Source organism: Dama dama, chromosome 11, assembly GCF_033118175.1.
Source record: "Dama dama isolate Ldn47 chromosome 11, ASM3311817v1, whole genome shotgun sequence".
Lineage (NCBI taxonomy): Eukaryota > Metazoa > Chordata > Mammalia > Artiodactyla > Cervidae > Dama > Dama dama.
The window spans coordinates 1,696,045-1,713,820 of record NC_083691.1 but is presented as its reverse complement, the minus strand read 5'-3'; the positions used below and the strand labels follow the sequence as shown (position 1 = coordinate 1,713,820).

The window sequence follows — 17,776 nt, the reverse complement described above, 5'->3', positions numbered from 1 at the left end:
GGGGTCTGTGCGACGTGGGGCACGGAGCCGTCGTTTGCATCTGCGCGGGAAGGTCGAGCGCCCAGGAGCGTCCCCACCGCCCTAGGGGCCGCTCCCTTCAGTGCGGAGCCGGGGAGGGAGGTCGGGAACTTTCCGGAAGAGGCGCAGGGGCCCGCCCACTGTTGCTCTTAGTTCGGTGCTGTCTCGCCCTGTGGGCGTGGGTCTTCTGGGAGCAAATGGAGGCTGACTATTTGTGCAAACGGTTGTGGGAAAACTGCACTCCAGCTGCATAAGGTTGGGGGATGAGATGTGCCAGCAGCCCGCCCGCCGCCTCAGTGGCACCCGGGGGCGGGGCCCGCGTCGGCGGCCACGTAACGGACGTCACGGGCCGTCAGTCACTCCCATTTCCTAAGACCGCCTCCATCAGCAGTGGGAGCCAACGCCGCCTTTCAGCTTCTGTTCGGGGTGGGTTTCCTGTGATGCTGAGAGGAGGGGTCTGGGAGCCCGGGGCTGGTGCGGCACCTGGGGGGAACAAGGAGCAACGTGAGGGTTCCACCTGGGGGTGGTCGCCTGCGGGGACCGGGGTGGGAGCTGGCCCTGTGCATTTCCGCAAAGTGGGGTGTCCTGCCGAGAGCGCCTGGTTTCGGAGCTGATCCCTCAGCCTCTTCGGAGGGCCAGAGGCGGTCCTGGAGCGGGCGGAAGGAGGGGCTGAGGGTTGTTTTCCAGCTCATCTGCACCCTCGGGTGCGTCCTTCCTGCCCGTGGCTAACTCGTCACCTCCCCTTTGTCCTTTCAGCTCAGCCAGCAGATCTCCTGAAGGTTCTAGATTTTCACAACCTGCCTGATGGAATAACCAAGACCACAGGCTTCTGTGCAGCGCGGCGATCTTCCAAAGGCCCGGATGTCGCCTACAGAGTCACGAAAGATGCCCAGCTCAGCGCGCCCACCAAGCAGCTGTACCCTGGTAAGAGACGGAGTGTGTGCCTAGCGGGGGTGTGGCTCCGCTTCCCACCCCCAACCAGGCGGCAGAACCCGGAGCCTGGAGCCAGGAGTGGCGGGGAGGCGGGGAGGAATGCCTAATGGAGGGAGAAGCGTGCTTGGTTTTCCAGAAAGGAGCCCGATTTGATGTCAGGATAGTGGAAGCAGGAGTCTAGCACCGGTCACCATCTGCACCCAAAGGTGGGAGCGGAGTCTCGTCTGTTCGCACTGCTTCTCCAAGCAGGTGTCTCTCCAGCAGGGGGGCGGGCTGTTGGGACTCCAAAGGCAACACAGAGATGCATGGTTCCTGGGGGGGGGGGTGGGGGGGGGGACGGTTAAGAAACCCCAGAATCACGGGAAACGAAACACTTCCAGACTGAAGCTTAATTGGGGGTGAGGACATTAAGAGACACATGCATCAAACATCAGAGCTCGCAGCAAGAGAGTGCAGGATTTTAATGAGAATCAATTGCCAAGTGTCACATTGCTGCTTTTAATTATGAGCCCAGAGCGGGAGCGATGGTTGCTGGTAGGCCCCCCTCCACCGCCCGCCGGCCTTGGGGCCCGTCTGGACTGAATGACCAGGCCCGTAACTGATAGCCTCTCCCCCCACTTCAGTGGAGCTCTTCTTCCCAACTGATATCAGAGAAGGCCTGGGGACCCTGGGTGGGTGCACTTTCCCCGGAGACGGTCTGTAATCCTCAGAAGCATGAGCGTTACCTTCCCAGTGACGGCCTGCCTCGAGGACATTGATCCTCGGGTCGGGCAGTCCTTCGGCCGGCAGTGGGGTCTCTCAGCCGCGTGCCCACAGGGTTCCAGAAGGATGTGCTCTTTCAGGGCTGCGTTTGCTTTCTCTGGCCCTTTCACTCTTGATCCTCTGCTTCCTGCCCGTCTCAGCCTCTCTTTAAATCCACAGGGACTCTTAGGAGTTTGTCTCTGCGAGAGAGGCTGGGTCCGCTCTTTCCAGGAACGGCATTTGGGCCAGTGAGCTACTTCAGGGGCCCCAAGGCCCTTCACTGAGTCTTATGGAGCCCCCCCGACCACCTTGGGGTGTCAGAAGTTGCCCCTCCAGACTGTCTGACCAGCGCTGCAGACGGGGCTCACCGGGGCCCCACAGGTCACTCGCCACAAAGAACCTCGCGGATGTCACTCTGCCGCGTGTCCGGAGAGCCTGTCTTATCCTTTCGGGGCCGGCGTGTTCTCAGAATCACCCAGAAGCTGTCTGCTCTCCTGCCCTGAGTCCCCAGTTTAGGATTCCCCTCCTGGGGGGCTGAGGGGCTGGGGGCAAGGGAGTCTTGGGTGAGCTGCTGGCCCTGGACCCTGGTGCCTGCGCTTTGGGACAGACATCCACTGCGCGACGTGTGAGTGCCGTGGTCATCTCGCGAGGTGTCCTGCCCCGAGGCCGTCTGGAGCTGCTTTGCTGGCAGCTACTTTAATCTGATCCCTGCCGCACAGTTCGGGGTCACAGCCAGCTCCCCGGGGTTGGCGTCCTTTACCCACGCCCCCCCATGTTATCTGGTGGCGAGTGACGTCGGGGTTGGCGTCCTTTATCCATGCCACCCCGCCCCCTGCCATGTTATCTGGTGGCGAGTGACGTCAGAGGGTCTCAGGATACAGGCCGCTTACTGGAGATCTGGTATGAACTCCGGAACAGCCAGACGGGGGATTTCTTTTAAGCCCACAGTTTCCTGAGGCTCTCAAATTAGGCTCTTCATTAGATGCTGAAAGAGTTTAAAGGGCTGTTACTGGGCCTCCGAGCCATAATTTGCTCATGGAGTCGAATGGGTCCCTATGTAACGCTCACCTCCTTAATGCCAGGTGAAACTGGCCGCTTCTTCCGGATGGTTTAGGCGGACGTTTCCCGGGGTCTTTCCTGCAGTCTGGGGGTGATGACCACGCCCAGCCTCCCTGTCCTTTCTTCCCTTGGAGCCTCTCTTGGATGAGGCTCGGGTCCTCTGTGGGGCCGTCCCCCGTCCCCAGCCCTGATGTCAGTTACCCCCCCCAGAGCCACCCACACCAGCCTCGCCCGCTCACCGGTCCTCCAGGGCTGGGCCCCTACCTGCGTCCAGGCCGTCCCCTGGGACGTTGGGGGCCACAGGCCGGCTTCTTCAGACGCCTGGCCCGCGTCCCAGCAGGTGAAGAGCAGCAGCGTGGTGTTCTCTGCCCTTGCCAGCGAAGCAGGCACTCGCATTCCCACCTGATCTGAGAGGGATTCTCTAGTCTTGCTTGCAGCCTGTGGTCTGGGCTCTGAATCGGCAGGACCAAGAGCGTGACTGGGCCAGGCAGTGCTGGGTCTCCTGACCCCGTCTGGATGGAGCCACAGGGACTGAATCAGACCCGAGGGTGGTGGTCTCTGCAGGGCCCGAGTGCCGCCAACCAACCGGAGAGGGCTGGGGGCGGGGGGTTCCTGGGCCTTGTCGCCCTGGCTGCCTGCAGTGGGGGTGGGGGGACCTCACGTGACGGTAAAGCCGGCCTGAGACCCTGCCAGAAACTGTCACGGGCCCTCCTGGAGTGCGCCGGCAGGTGTGTCCCGGGAGGCTGCCCGGCCGCTGGTGGGGGGCGCCCCTGCGTCCCCGAGCCCCTGGCCGGCTGCCCTCACCCAGGTCCAGCCGCCCCCTCTGAAGGCGTCCAGACAAGGCAGCCTGCCCTTGGTCGCCTGGCCCCCTCCCCTGTGCTCGTGGCCGGGCGTGGGGGCCGCTCCCCATTTCAGCCTCCCTCTGGTCACCTTGGGGCCCCGAGATGCTCTCAGATTGCTGCCCGGGATCTGAGCGGGGTGGCAGGGGGGACTGGGTATAATGACGCCCCCTCCCCCACAGCCACCATCCTGTCAGGCCATCCCTCCGCGACAGGCTGGGGCTCCAGAATCAGCCTGTGTCCACCAGAACCTGAAACTGTTGGCCCAGCCACTGTTGGCCTCGTAGGGTTCAGTTTAATGGCACGTGCATTTATTGAGTGCCCCTGGTCTACCCAAACTGTTCCAATGCCTTTGGGCTTTGGCCCGGGTGAACAGGAGATGATCTAAGGGAGTCAGGGGCCTCTCCCCAAGCCTACCGCTCAGTGTTGACTTTTCTCTGAGGATAAAATACGAAGCCCTGGGCAGAAGGCGAGCTTCTCTCTGATGGTGGAGATCACGAAGCATGCCAGTGTCCCGCTCACACGGAGATGAGAGTGGAAGTCTCTGAAGTGACGATACATCCATTGTTATTTTGCCAGGAGAGGGATGACTGTTAGATGTAATTCATCCTTTCAGGTTATCTGAGCTGAGAACGTGTTACGGAAGCAATTTCAGCATCGGTAGACAGCATCTTAGTGAGCTGGGAGTGGGGGCGTCTGTGGTCCTGGGCTGCGTGCCCTGATCGGGATGGGGGTCCTCCCACTTCCAGTCTTCTCTCTACCTGAGGCAGGAGGGTGATGTCAGTGGTGGGGTCACCACGGGGTGGGCACAGGAGGCAGGCTGACCTTTGAGATGAGAGTGGGGGTCACGGAATCAGAGAGTGACTGTTGTCTGTCCTGGATGTGAGCAGGGACCTCTGAGATGCTTGGGGTCAGATGCTACCCCAGGCCCCTCAATGCCCGGTGACCAGAGGGCCCGCCAAGGTCCTGGCTGGGGTCTCGCCCCGAGGCCTGCGTGCAGCCGCCCCCCATGGCGGTTCATGCAGGCCAGGGTCTCTGGCCCCCCAGCACGTCTCACACTCGGAGGACAGTGTGGGGGGATGCTGGTGACGGCAGTGCCTCCACAGACCTCTTTTCAAACGGCTTCTTGTGCACAGAAGGGCAGCCTGAGTCCACTCCTTAATGAAGCCAGCCTTCCCCCAGGTGACCATGCTGACCACCCCCCCTCCCCCCGGACCTGGGACCCTGGCTGGGTGTGGTGGTGCCCAGACGTTCCCTGCTTACCTACCCCTTGATCAGACTCTTCTTGCAGCCTTTCCCTAACACCACCAGCCAAGCCCACCCCCTCTCTCCCCGCCCGGGGGTCAGTGGAGCCATGGCGATGAACACAGCAAATAGATCCCAACTTGCAGCTTCTCAGCAATGGGGCCTGATCCTGGGCTGCGAGCCACACGCCTCCCTGCATCTGCACCGTAGCCTGAGCTTTGGGGCCCACGGCATGGCCACTTCCACCTGCCCTCCATCATGGCCTTGAGAGCTCACAGAGTTCTGTTGGCCTTTGGGGTGTGGTTTCTGTGCCGGCCAAGCTGCCATGACCCCTCTTATCCTACCCCTAGAGAGACCCATCCACCCTGAGTCCTCCAGGGGCCCGGGGGCGGGGATCTCCTTGGCAGCTCCCTCCCGCCAGCAGGGCATTGGCCGGGCTCCCCCACAGGGGCCCCGAAGCAGAGCCCTGCTGCCCGGCTGTGCGGCGGTTCCATCAGCAGAGGGCGCCCACGGACAGCTTCCTCACTGGACGGGAATGTGTCAGTCGCTCAGTCCTTTCTGACTGTTTGCAACACCGTGGACTGTAGCCTGCCAGGCTCCTCTGTCCACAGGATTCTCCAGGCAAGGATACTGGAGTGGGTTGTTATGCCCTTCTCCAGGGGATCTTCCCGACCCAGGGATTGAACCTGGGTCTCCTGAGTTGCAGGCAGATTCTTTCCGTCTGAGCCACCAGGGAGACCCTCCTCATTGATCCCAGCTCAGGCACCCGGGCCACCTGGTTGACCTCGTGACAGTTCTAGATTGGCCTCGTGATAATTCTACAGGAAGGGAGGGTCGATGAGGGGCTCCGTCCTTACCCGGAACCGGGGCCGGGCTCCAGCCCTCTGCAGCATGCCGGGTGGGAGGCGCTGTCAGCCTCAGGGCCTTGTCCTTCCCGGGCCGGAGTCCCCGCTGATGCTCCTCGGGGCCCGCTCCGTCCCCTGGTTCTGAGACGCATGCTGATGTGTGCTGAGCCTCACTGACTGTGCATCGATTGGCCCAGCCCTGGCCGTTGCTCTCAGGGGAGCTGCAGACTGCGCAGAGAGAGCACCGCTGACCCCACCACCAGGACAGATGGGAGAGGGGGCCAAGGTTTCCTGTCCCATCCGCGACGCAGGGCGTGAAGGGCTTGCGTGTGTGCAAGACTCTGGGGCCAGCGGGGGTCTGGCTGGCCTGTGCTGTGAGGAGCTCTCCTCCCATCAACATACCAGGCCTGGGGTTTCGTCTTCTGATTTATTTTACCTTTTCTCTGATTCACTATCAACCAGGAAATGTCTGCCATTCGAGTGGTGATCCCCAGCCCCCTGCCTTCCTTCCCCTCTTCTCTCTCCTCCCGCCCTCCAAAGGGTGTGGACTGAGACGCACTTTGCTGGGTGCAGCGTTGGGCACTGCAGAGGGTCAAAGGTGCATCTGAAACAGCGCCTGCCCAGAGGAAGCTCACGTTGTAGGAAGTTCTAAGGACTTAGACACAGATGTATTGAGGTTTGGGAAGTGAAAAGGTAGCGCTGAAGGCTCACAGTTGGAAGGAGCAGTCAGGTTTCCTTTTGGACTGAGCCTCAAAAGGGGTCGGTTTGGCCATGTGGTGTGAAGGAAGGGTTTCAGGAGCAGTTTGATCCAGGGGCAGATGTGACGCAAATGTCTCTGCACCACCATCCACAGCAAAGGCTTCCGGGTCCCTGAGCTGGTTTGTTTGCAGAGAGCTGTGGCTAGGCAGGGTTGGGGGCTTCCCAGCTGCCTCCTAACCTCTGTCCTGTGTTCCAGCATCTGCGTTTCCCGAGGACTTCTCCATCCTAACCACTGTGAAAGCCAAGAAAGGCAGCCAGGCCTTCCTGGTCTCCATCTACAACGAGCAGGGCATCCAGCAGATCGGCCTGGAGATGGGCCGCTCTCCAGTCTTCCTCTACGAGGACCACACGGGGAAACCGGGGCCAGAGGACTACCCCCTCTTCAGAGGCATCAACCTATCGGATGGCAAGTAAGTGGCACCGCTTGGCAACCCCTCCCTCCCCTGCCAGAGGGTCGGGCGGGTCACGTAAAGCCCCCGGGAACTAGGGACCTAGCAACAGGATGTGATTTAGAGCAGGATGGTGTCAGCATGCCCACAGGTCAGAGAGAGCACTGGGCTTGGAGTCCGGGGGACTGGTCTCCGTCTGGGCTCATCCTTTGTGGCTCTGGAGACCTTTTCTCTCCCTGGGCCTCCCTGGCCCACTTTACACATGTAAAGTGCACTAAATGATATCAAATGCTAGTCTGTGAGTGCCTGCAGGGAGACTGTGTAGGGATATCCAACCTCTTCCAGAAAGGATTCGAGGCCTCCCTAAGGATGCAGACGCAAGGAGGGCACAGCACCCCACTCCAGGGCTCTTGCCTGGAGAATCCTGTGGACAGAGGGGTCTGGCAGGTTACAGTCCGTAGGGTTGCAAAGAGTTGGACACGACTGAAGAGACTTATCGCGCACACAGGGATACAGATACGGATGTGAGAGTGAGTGATTGAAAAAGGAGAAGTCAGGGTTTTCCAGAACTCTCTGTTGGGTAACCTCCCTAAACCCTGATAGTTTGAGATCACTCATTTCGTGGCCTACACGTCTGAGGCCACGTGCTGCGATCCTTCAGGAACTCAGGACGTGAGTTCTGCGTTTCTCACCGAGAGTCTCAATTAGGCCTATCGGCGCCCCCATCCCCTGGCAGACTCAGTTCCCCCACAGCCTGCATTTGCATCTGGAGGTTGGGATGCCACATAGGGAAGTGCTACAGCGCCTCCCTGCCCTTGACCAGAAGCAGGTTTCAGGGCTGCGCTCTGGGCCGGACAGCTGACCTCGTCCCAGAGACGACAGACCTGACTTGAGTGCAGGGGGTTCTCGCGTGGCGTGCGGTGTGAACTGGTGCCCACGCCTGTCTGACCGCAGCGGCTTGGCTCCGAGTGACTCTGCAGAGAACGGGGTTCCTCCCGCATCTCCAGGGACTTTGGGCAGAGACATTCGTCGTGGTGACGCCCGCCCCCCGTCACCTGCTCGGGCTGTCTGTTTCTTGGCAGGTGGCACAGAATTGCTCTCAGCGTCCACAAGAAGAATGTCACCTTGATCCTGGACTGTAAAAAGAAGACGACCAAGTTCCTGGACCGCAGCGACAACCCTGTGATAGACGTCAACGGCATCATCGTGTTCGGCACCCGGATTCTGGACGAGGAAGTGTTTGAGGTCAGTGGGGGGCCGGGCCATCCCACGCCCCCGGGACACGCCGGTGTGTGGTCCCCGTCGGCGGGCCTGTCCTGCCCCTGGGACCTGGGGCCAGCCGAGCCGACGGCCTGTGGCCTGTATCTCGTGCTCCACTGCGTGGGAGATGTGTGCTGACCGTCCCGCTTCTATTAAGGGCAGGACTGATGTCTGCCTGGGGAGACGGGCAGGCGGTCGGATGAGCCCTTGGGCTTTGAGCGCGTGGTGAGGAGGCAGCTCTGGTCTCGTCTCTCTGCAGGCTCCTACTGGGGCCGCGTGCGTAACTGTGAGAGGTACATGGGGACTGGTCTCGGTGCAGGCGCGAGGGGCGGGACTTCCAACCTTGGGCAGCTTGCTATGACGCTTGAGCCTCAGGGTCTCCATCTGTAAAGTGGGATCGTGAATGCAGCTTCTTCATAGACCGTGGCAAAACTTATGGTAGGGTTGAATGCGGTAAAGCACCACTGCCTGCTCCCAGCAAGCGCTTGACACACATCAGCCCTGATCGCGGCCTGGCGTCGGAGCAGGTGGGAAGGTGGATGGAGCACCGTTGGTCGGATGTGGGTTAGCAAGGAAAATCAGAAGAGCCGCCTCCGTGGAAGCGGGGGGTGGGGAGGACCAGTGTGTGAAAGTAGGTCTGCTCATCCTTCTGAACTTGGCCGCTTTTCTGCAGGGCAGCTGCCCAGGGCGCCCGCAGCCTGTGGACCGCAGGGTGGGCTGGGCTCCTGGGCCCAGCTGGTGCTGCCAGATGTGGGGCATAATGAGGACACACCCTCTGAGCGTGACTCTGCTCCGACCACACTTGCCCGGAGACCCGGGATGAACTGCAGGACGGCTGGGCTGTCCTCACCCAGGCCTGAGCGGCTTCAGGGCTCCCCGGGGGAACTGGTGTCCAAGGCTTGGGGACCGCACAGACTGGGATTGAGTTTTCGCTGGTGTAGACTTCCTGCTGGTGTGAGTATCTGGAGCAAATGCCACTGGGGAGCTTCAGGACTCATGTGTAACACGTGTGTGCTGGCAGCCTTGCCTTTGCGGGGGGCTCTCCGGGGCTCCCCTGTGAAGCGCTTGACTTGGGGGCCTGCCCAGCGCCTGAGAGTCTGGGTGGCTGCCACTGCCCTCGCTCCTCTCGCTGGACGTCTGAATGCAGAGGACGGCCCGTGAGCAGACTGGGATTTGAACTCACGTGCTGTGCCGTGGCTTGCCTGTGCAGGGCCCGATCTGGATCTGTCTGATTTCTGGTCCCTTTTGTGCACTGCTAGTGGGTCTTTTATTGCAAAGATTCAGGGGAAAGCTTCATCTATCTTAAAAGGATCCTGCGCCAAATTCTTCTTCCTTGATTTTCCAAGCCAGAAGAATTGTTTTCCCATGAGCACAAGCCTGTCGAGACTCCAGGGCTGTAGGGAGCCCTGGGAAGGTCAGGGCGGGCTCGAGTCCCAGCCGCTCTGTTTATGAGCCACGGGGTCTCCTCGCTGCCCCAGCAGCTTGTGCGGGGAGGGGTGGCTGAGGACCACCGCCGCTTCTGCCGCTTTGCCCAGGTTTATCGTTGGAGAGGGAAAACAGTTTATGATTTTCAAAAGAAAGTGAAGTCGCTCAGTCCTGTCAGACTGTTTGCAACCCCATGGACTGCAGCATACCAGGCTTCTCCGTCCATGGGATTTTCCAGGCAAGAGTACTGGAGTGGGTTGCCATTTCCTTCTCCAGAGTATCTTCCCCACCCAGGGATTGAACCCAGGTCTCCCGCATTGTAAGCAAGACGCTTTACCATCTGAGCCACCAGGGAAGCAGATCTCAAATCGGATAGCTCAGGTTTTTCTCCTCTGCTTAGCCTTCCGACCATCAGGGGAGGTCTTGCTCAATAAGCGGGCAGGCTTTTGATTGCAGCTCAGAAATAGGTTTGGAATTCCAGGAGCCCTTCTTCATGGTTGTGGCTTTCAATCTGAGGCTGAGGGGTTGCCAAGCACCAGAGACTTCTGTTGACCGCAAACTCCTCATGCTGTGAGGGAAGCTGTTCCATAGCCTTAGCCTTTCCCGGCTGTTGGACCTGTCTGTGTTGGAAAATGTGGCCCATCCTTCCTGCTGAAGACCAGGGAGCCGGAGGTGGGGTGCCCTCAGGGGCCCCGAGCACCGTTTTTGCTTTTCTTCCTTCACAGATAAAGTTGGGGGGGGGGTGGTCCTCAGGTTCGCAGCTACCCTTTGTCTTGTGGCAAGTGAGACAGAATCTTTATTTTTATGTTTGGAAATAAAAGTGATTTAACTCTTGACTTTTCAGCAGATTCCAAATAGCAGCATTTGCCACTTTAACCATTTTGGTTCCTAGAGGCGTCTCCTTAGAAGGAGGAGCCAGCACTGTTGAAAACCATTTCCCAGCAGCCACGCTCTTCCCCGGGGAAGGTGACTTCCCCTCATTAAAAGCCGGTTTGTCCTGAAGCTCTGCAAGCCGCGGGGGGGAGCCGGAAGGATCTGGTACTTTGGTGGACGGCCAAGTGGCCGCTGGCACAGGCTGGGCTTTGCGATTTGCACTGTTTCCAAACGGGGACTTGCTGAACTCTGGAGCATCTTTTGGGGGTGCCGGGCTTTCCTGGGGTGCGTGTGGCCCCACGGAGGCCTCTTTATCCAGAGAGAGAGCAGGGGGTGGAGACCAAGGACCAAGGCAGACAAGCGCTTCCTGCAGCGCGGTGCCCGCTCTCAGCCAGACCGCACCCTGCCGGGGGCCTCCCTGGTGCCTCCGCTGGCCTGGGCGTGCAGCTGGGCAGGCAGCAGCCGGCCCCGCTCCCTGGGGCCCCCTTTCCTCCCTGGTCCTGGTGTGAGCTTGGCTTTGATGGGGCCGCCCTGCGGTCGGGGGCACAGCGCCACCCATCCTTCCAAACCGCCCAGGGGGAGTGAGGTGCACAGCGGCCTCAGGCGCTTCCTCTCCAACCGGTGGCCTGGAGCCCACCTCCGGCCCGCGGTCCTCATCTGCAGAATGGGCACGGCAGGGCCAATGCTTGGGTCCCGGGGTGCCCTGCGACGTGCGCGAGGCGCCCGCACCGTGGGACTGTAGTGAACCATCCCCGCTGGCGCCCTGGCAGAGCGGTGGCCCATCGTCAGCTGCTGCCGGGGTCTAACCCGTCAGCCGTGGTGGTGGCCGTGACCGAGGTCCCCCCTCCGCGGGGGCACGGGGTCACACGCTGTTCTGCGTCCCACCTTGAGACTTCGGTGCTGGCTGCACGCCTTGGAGACAAGGGCCCCGCGCCGTGCAGGGCTGGACCGCCTGGGCTCACGCACTCCCCGTCCTGGGCCCAGAGACCTGTGGGGAGGCTGGCGCTGGGTGGTGCTTCCCCAGGCGGGGTGTGTCCTGGGCAAGGTCCCCGTGGCCCGTCCCTCCGGGTGCCCTGGCGGCTCAGGCTAGCTCCCCGGTCGCTGCTTTCCCACCTCGCTGACCCGGCCAAGCCCCTGCCTTTGCCCACCTGTTCCCAGGTGGAGCTCATGCCCGCGGGCTGCCCAGGGAGCTGCCTGCTGGCACCCGCAGTGGGATTCCCGGGTGCTCCGCGTCCCGTCCCTTCTCCCGGGAAGGGTCTGCACCCTGGGATAGGAGAGCCGCAGGGGCTCCCCAGGCTTTGTCCCACCCTCTGGGGGCCTGCTGTTGGGGGAGGTTGGGGATCCTTCTTCAATCCCCCACCAAGAGCGGTCCTGCAGGCACCCCCGTGCAGGAAGACGTCTTGTGTTCACCCCGGGCTTAGGAACAAGCTTTGTGTTTTCGGAAACAGGTGAGCCTGCCAGGGGAGCGAGTGCGTCTGGCAGGCGGTGGGAAGCGGCTGCTCGTCTTCGGGGGCAAACCTGGGTGGGAGGCCGGGCAGGGCTACCTGCAGGGCCCCGTGCCAGCTCACCGCCTGTGCGCTCTGCCCTCCCCGCGCTGGGTCACCCGGCGCCAGAGAGGTTGAGTAACTTACGGAAGGTCACCCAGGGGAACTGCCATGCAGTGGTGTCGGCACCCGCACCTGTGGTTGCCCGGGGCCCACGGCCTGTCCCGAGGGCGTGATGGGGGGCGGGCGTGACAGTCCCAGCCGCCCGGCATCTCTCTACTGTCCGACCGCGGGCACTGGGACCATCGCAAGCCAGGTCGCCGTGCTGGTGGTCCCAGCCGTGCTGGTGGGTGCCCGTCGTCCTGCGCAAGCCCCGAGCGCGTTGGAGTCCCCAGGCTAGAGCGGTCTGGGAAGCCCTGGCGCCTGACAGGCAGAGCCCACACAAGCCGATGGCGGGGTCGGTGGCTGCCAGAGCTGGCCCCCGCTGCGTGACTGGGGCCCTCTGCCTGCCCAGCACTGTCCCCGGGCCTGGACTCTGACGTGCAGGGCTCACCTGGTGGACCCTGCCGCCCGCTGGGCTCCCCTGTGTGCCTGGATCTGGCCGATGCTCCAGACGGAGGAGTCTGCAGGGTGGGATGGGGGTGTTCTGGAGGGTGGGATGGGGGGCACCTCAGGGCCTGTCGGGGAAGGACCCTCTCGGGGGAGGGTGTGCCCTGGGCTCCTTGGAAGGAGGGAAGGACCCTTCTGTCGGGTGAGCCTCGAAAGGGAGGGGGATGTGGAGAAGGAGACCTTCCCTGGGGGACAGGGAGCCAGTGAGTTCTGGGCCAGGAGCCAAATCCTCTTTTAAGCTGTTGAAAATTTCAAGGGCAACAAGATCTAACAGACTATAAACTGGAGGTTTTCTCTGCAAACCCCGTGGGTGCCAGCAGGGAGGGAGGGCTTCGCGCCCTAGGAAGGGTCCTGCTGTCTGTCTGCTGTCCTCCAGCCTCCTGGACGGCCCCGGTGGCTTACCTAATCCCTGAGGCCCTTTTTCCAGGAGCCTGTCTTTTCCACTGACACGGTCTTTCTTGGAATTCAGCTCTCCCGGGGTGGGAACGGGGCCACAGCCTGAGAGGCACTTCCCTGGCGATTCTCGGAGGCGGCCTGGGATCCCTCTCTCGGGAGGGCGGCTCGCGCTCCTCGACATGAAGGGCGTCTGGCGTCGGGGCCCGGGAGCAGAGGGAGCAGTCGGCTGGTGGCCGAGGCCGAGGCTGTGACTGGTGACCCCACCGCCCTCTCCTCTCCTCTGCCTCTTGCAGGGACTCAAGTCACTGGAGTCGGGGTCATCTTAGTCCAGCCCGATCTCTTCTCCAGACCCATCACTTAACTATACCTGTAAAGACGCCGTTTCCCCAGGAGGCCCCGTCCCCAGGTTCCCTGGTCTGGGGTCCCTATCCAGCCCGCAGCTCAGGCCCACGTGGGGAGGGGCTGCTGTCCCTTCAATGCCTGCAGAGCACGTGCCGGTTATTAAACGCGAGTCTGCGGGCGTGGATATTTGCTTGGTTTCAAATTGAGGTCTTTCTTGGGTTGCCAAGTTGTCCACAGAGCCCAGGGTGCAGGGGTAGTCTCTTCCTGAATGGATGGGGTCGGGGGCAGCCCTGCGCACAGCTCCCAGCTTGAGTGGGCAGCTGACTGGCCAGTGAGGGTCGTGCGCAGAGAGTTGGAGATGCGTTTCTGTCTTTGGTTCTCAGATTCAGGAGGGGCTGGGCCGTGGGTGAGGCGGGGCCACGACTCCTGCCTGGGGCAGGTGGCCGGCAGCCCGCGGGCTGGGGCGGTGTGACAGCTGAGCCCAGGCCGGCCGGAGCGCGGTCACGTGCGGCCGTCCCAGCCAAGGGGCTTTTGTCTGGAATTGCCCCTCGGGTGCGCAGGGGGCACACCTGGGGGGTGGGGGTGCTGGCCCGGGTCACGCCGGGCACTCAGGATCTGTGTTGAACCTAGCAGTGGCGGGGGGCATCTCCACCCAGGCTGGCAAGAAGGGGTCTAGGGAGACCCCGCGGTGTTTCAGGCATGCCCTCCTCTGCCCGGGCACTGTGGGAGCAGGCCTCTCCTGAGCCTGGCGGAAGCCTGTCGGTTTGTTCCGGAGAGACAGTGAGCAGCAGGCCACGTCCCAGCCCAGCTGGGCCGACGCCAGGCTGGAGGCCTGCCTGGTAGCATCAGGCAGCTTAGAGTGGACTCTGACTTGTGGATCCCCTGGGAGGATGGCACCCAGTGACCTGCAGGCCAGGACTCCAGGGCACTGTGGTGACTCTCAACCCTCTGGAGCCCCAGAATTCTGCAAATCAGTCCATATGGATAATTCCACAAGCCCATTTCCCTGAGCACCTGCGCCTCCTGCAGAGCCCAGCCTCTCGGCGTGCAGTTAGTGCTCCCTGGAGGCTGTGTTTGAGGCCACTTCTCAGGAACTGGGACGTGCACATTGTCCCCGTGAGTCAGCCACATCGTCGCGCCCTTCCCTCCCATGTCCAGCAGTGAGCGTTTACAGTTGAGGTGGCAGGGTCTGGGGGGAGCCTGGAACCTTGGCTGGCATCGTACCGCAGGGCCTCAGTGCTCGAAGTGAGGCTGGATTGCAGCAGAGTCTGCTCAGGCCGGGGGTGCTGGTGCGGAGTGTGTGGGGCAGCCCTGGCCTCTAAAGTCACCCCTCTCTGCCACTCCCCTGGCTGGCCCCCACGAGGAGTGTGTGTTCTGCGTGGGAGTCCCTCTGGTGGCTGAGGGTCTGCAGGAAAGACCCGCCTGTCACAGACGATGCCAGGTTACTCTCCTGGTTCACAGAATAAGATGCAGAGAGGTCTTTCAGGCTGGTACCGTCTTCTGGGATTCAGTGAGAGTAAAGGTGAATTTCTGCATTTGGGTCCGAAACAGCCAGCTGGCAGGTGTGGGACGGCGCAGTGTAGGCGTGGGGTGTTCAGGTGGAGAGGATGCAGGAGTCAGTCCGCCCACTACTGACCATGGTGTGACGTGGCATCACCCTGATGCCTTGGAAACGGAGGGCGGGATGGCGGAAGGGCTGAACTAAGACCTGGAATCTGAGCCGGAGCTGGCGCCTGGGGTGGAGCGTCTCATCCAGGCAGAGGTGAGGTGCTGGTAGAGTGAGAACCACGAATAGGACTTTCACCATGAATCTTTACCATCCACCTCCTCCACCAGGGCCCAGGCCTGAGGCCACCACCTCCAAGATGCCTTCCTTGACTTCCCCAGGCAGAGTTGGTCACTTAGTCACCTGGACACCTCCTGAGGAATCAATGAGAGCTTGAGAGTTGAGATTCAGGACACAATTTACTCATCTTTGTGTCCATACGCTTATCATACATAGGCTTTACATACAACTAAAAATCCTAGTTGAAAGGGTGAAAGAGTGAATAATCAGAGCTGACTGCCTTCAGAGGGAGAGGGTGGTGAGCCTTTGCCAGAGATCCGGGACTGGTGGTGTTGGTGAAGGTGGTATGATAACAAGGGTAGTGGTGGTGATGGTAGTAATGTTAATGATGGGGATGGGGGTGCTTGTGGTAACTGAGGTGATGACGATAGTAATGATAGTGGTGATGATAATGGTGGTGATGATGGTGGTGATGGTGGCGATGATGGTGGTGGTGATGATGGTGATGGTGGTGATGATGGTGGTGATGGTGATGGTGGTGATGGTGATGGTGGTGATTATGGTGATGATGGTGGTGATGGTAATGATGGTGGTGATGGTGGTGGTGATGATGGTGGTGGTGGTGATGGTGGTGATGGTGGTGATGATGGTGGTGATGGTGGTGATGATGGTGGTGATGGTGGTGATGGTGGCGATGATGGTGGTGATGGTGGTGATGGTGGTGGTGATGATGGTGATGATGGTGGTGATGATGATAGTGGTGATGGTGGTGATGATGGTGGTGATTATGGTGATGATGGTGGTGATGGTGATGATGGTGGTGATGATGATAGTGGTGATGGTGGTGATTATGGTGATGATGGTGGTGATGGTGATGATGGTGGTGATGATGATAGTGGTGATGGTGGTGATGATGATAGTGATGATGGTGGTGATTATGGTGATGATGGTGGTGATGATGGTGATGGTGGTGATGGTGGTGGTGATGATGGTGATGATGGTGGTGATGGTGATGATGGTGGTGATGGTGGTGATGATGGTGGTGATTATGGTGATGATGGTGGTGATGATGATAGTGGTGTTGGTGGTGATTATGGTGATGATGGTGGTGATGATGATAGTGGTGATGGTGATGATGATGGTGGTGATTATGGTGATGATGGTGGTGATTATGGTGATGATGGTGATGATGATGATAGTGGTGATGGTGGTGATGATGGTGGTGATTATGGTGATGATGGTGGTGGTGATGGTGGTGGTGATGGTGATGATGGTGATGGTGGTGGTGATGGTGATGATGGTGATGGTGATGGTGGTGGTGATGGTGGTGATGATGGTGGTGATTATGGTGATGATGGTGGTGATGGTGATGATAGTGGTGATGGTGGTGGTGATGGTGGTGGTGATGGTGGTGATGGTGATGATGATGGTGGTGGTGATGGTGGTGATGGTGATGGTGGTGGTGATGGTGGTGATGATGGTGGTGATTATGGTGATGATCGTGGTGACGGTGATGATGGTGGTGGTGATGGTGGTGATGGTGATGATGATGGTGGTGGTGATGATGGTGATGGTGGTGGTGATGGTGGTGGTGATGGTGGTGGTGATGGTGGTGATGGTGATGGTGGTGGTGATGGTGGTGATGATGATGGTGATGGTGGTGGTGGTGGTGATGGTGGTGGTGGTGGTGATGGTGGTGATGGTGATGGTGGTGATGGTGATGGTGGTGGTCATGGTGATGGTGATGATGGTGGTCATGGTGGTGATGATGGTGATGGTGGTGGTGATGGTGATGGTGGTGGTGATGGTGGTGATGACCGTCACACTTTGTCTAGGCCTCATCAGGTGCCAGTCCTGCTCAGCATCCTGCATGTTCCATCACACTTGGTCCCCAGGACACTAATGTGAGGTGGATCTTATTACCCGCTTTGCAAACGCACCTGTGGCGGCCTGCGGAGAGTCAGCGACATGCTTAAGGCCACACAGCTGGTGAGGAGGGGAGTCCTGTGCCCAGGCGCCTGTGGTCACTGCCTCGCCCCTCTGTGCTGGGTGCCCAGGTGCGTGCTTCTTCCTCTGTGGAGCTTGTCATGGCACGTGTGTCCCTACCATGTGGTCAGCCCAGTGCCCACAGGCTTGCTGCCCTGAGGGTCCAGAGACGGGAAGGACGGGCCCACTTTCCTCATGTGCCAGCCAGGCTGGGCTGCTCACCTGATGTAGCTGGCGGGGAGAGGACATGAGCCCCCGCCTTTGCAGAGTCAGATGGGCACGTGAGCCAGCCTGGCCCCTGCCCCAGTTCTGCTGTCCTGCCCTTGGTCTGGGGATGAAGTGTCCCCGCTCTGAGTTCACAGAGCTGACCCTTTAGTCACTGCAGCCAGTTTCAGGGTTTGAGGACGCTGGGTCTTGACCATTCCCTGCCGCCCCTGCCTCCAGCCCCTTTGTGGAGACTCCAAGGGTGGGGGCACAGGTGAGACCTGGCCTGCAGCCGGGGTGGCCATGCGGTGGGGAGGTCACGGGCTGGACCAGCCCGGGCCTGGGGGCAGCAGGAAGTGGTTTCCAACCGCAGGGAAATATTTCTTCACCACTGCTCACCTGAATGCTGTCCAGTTCTCTCACTCCAAGGATGCTGCGAAGACCATGGAAAGAATTGTTGAGAGCCCGTCTGGCTTGGGGCCCTTCCTTTTCCATTGTGTGACCCGGGATGAAAACTGTCCCAGCAGGATGTAAAGTGTGACTTGTTGTTGGGGCGAGGAGAGCCTGAGCAGGAGGACGGCTC

At 60.5% G+C, this 17,776-nt stretch overlaps 1 protein-coding gene across 2 annotated transcripts in view; it reads left to right on the top strand.

Annotated features, from left to right (window-relative positions):
- COL5A1 (collagen type V alpha 1 chain) overlaps positions 1–17,776 on the top strand; it is a 144,818-nt gene that overhangs the window by 36,169 nt on the left and 90,873 nt on the right. For both annotated transcript variants that reach the window (XM_061154202.1, XM_061154201.1), the window contains exons 2-4: positions 775–942; positions 6,636–6,849; positions 7,911–8,073. In XM_061154202.1, coding sequence (XP_061010185.1) covers positions 775–942; positions 6,636–6,849; positions 7,911–8,073 — 545 coding nt within the window. The remainder of the gene's footprint in view (positions 1–774; positions 943–6,635; positions 6,850–7,910; positions 8,074–17,776) is intronic.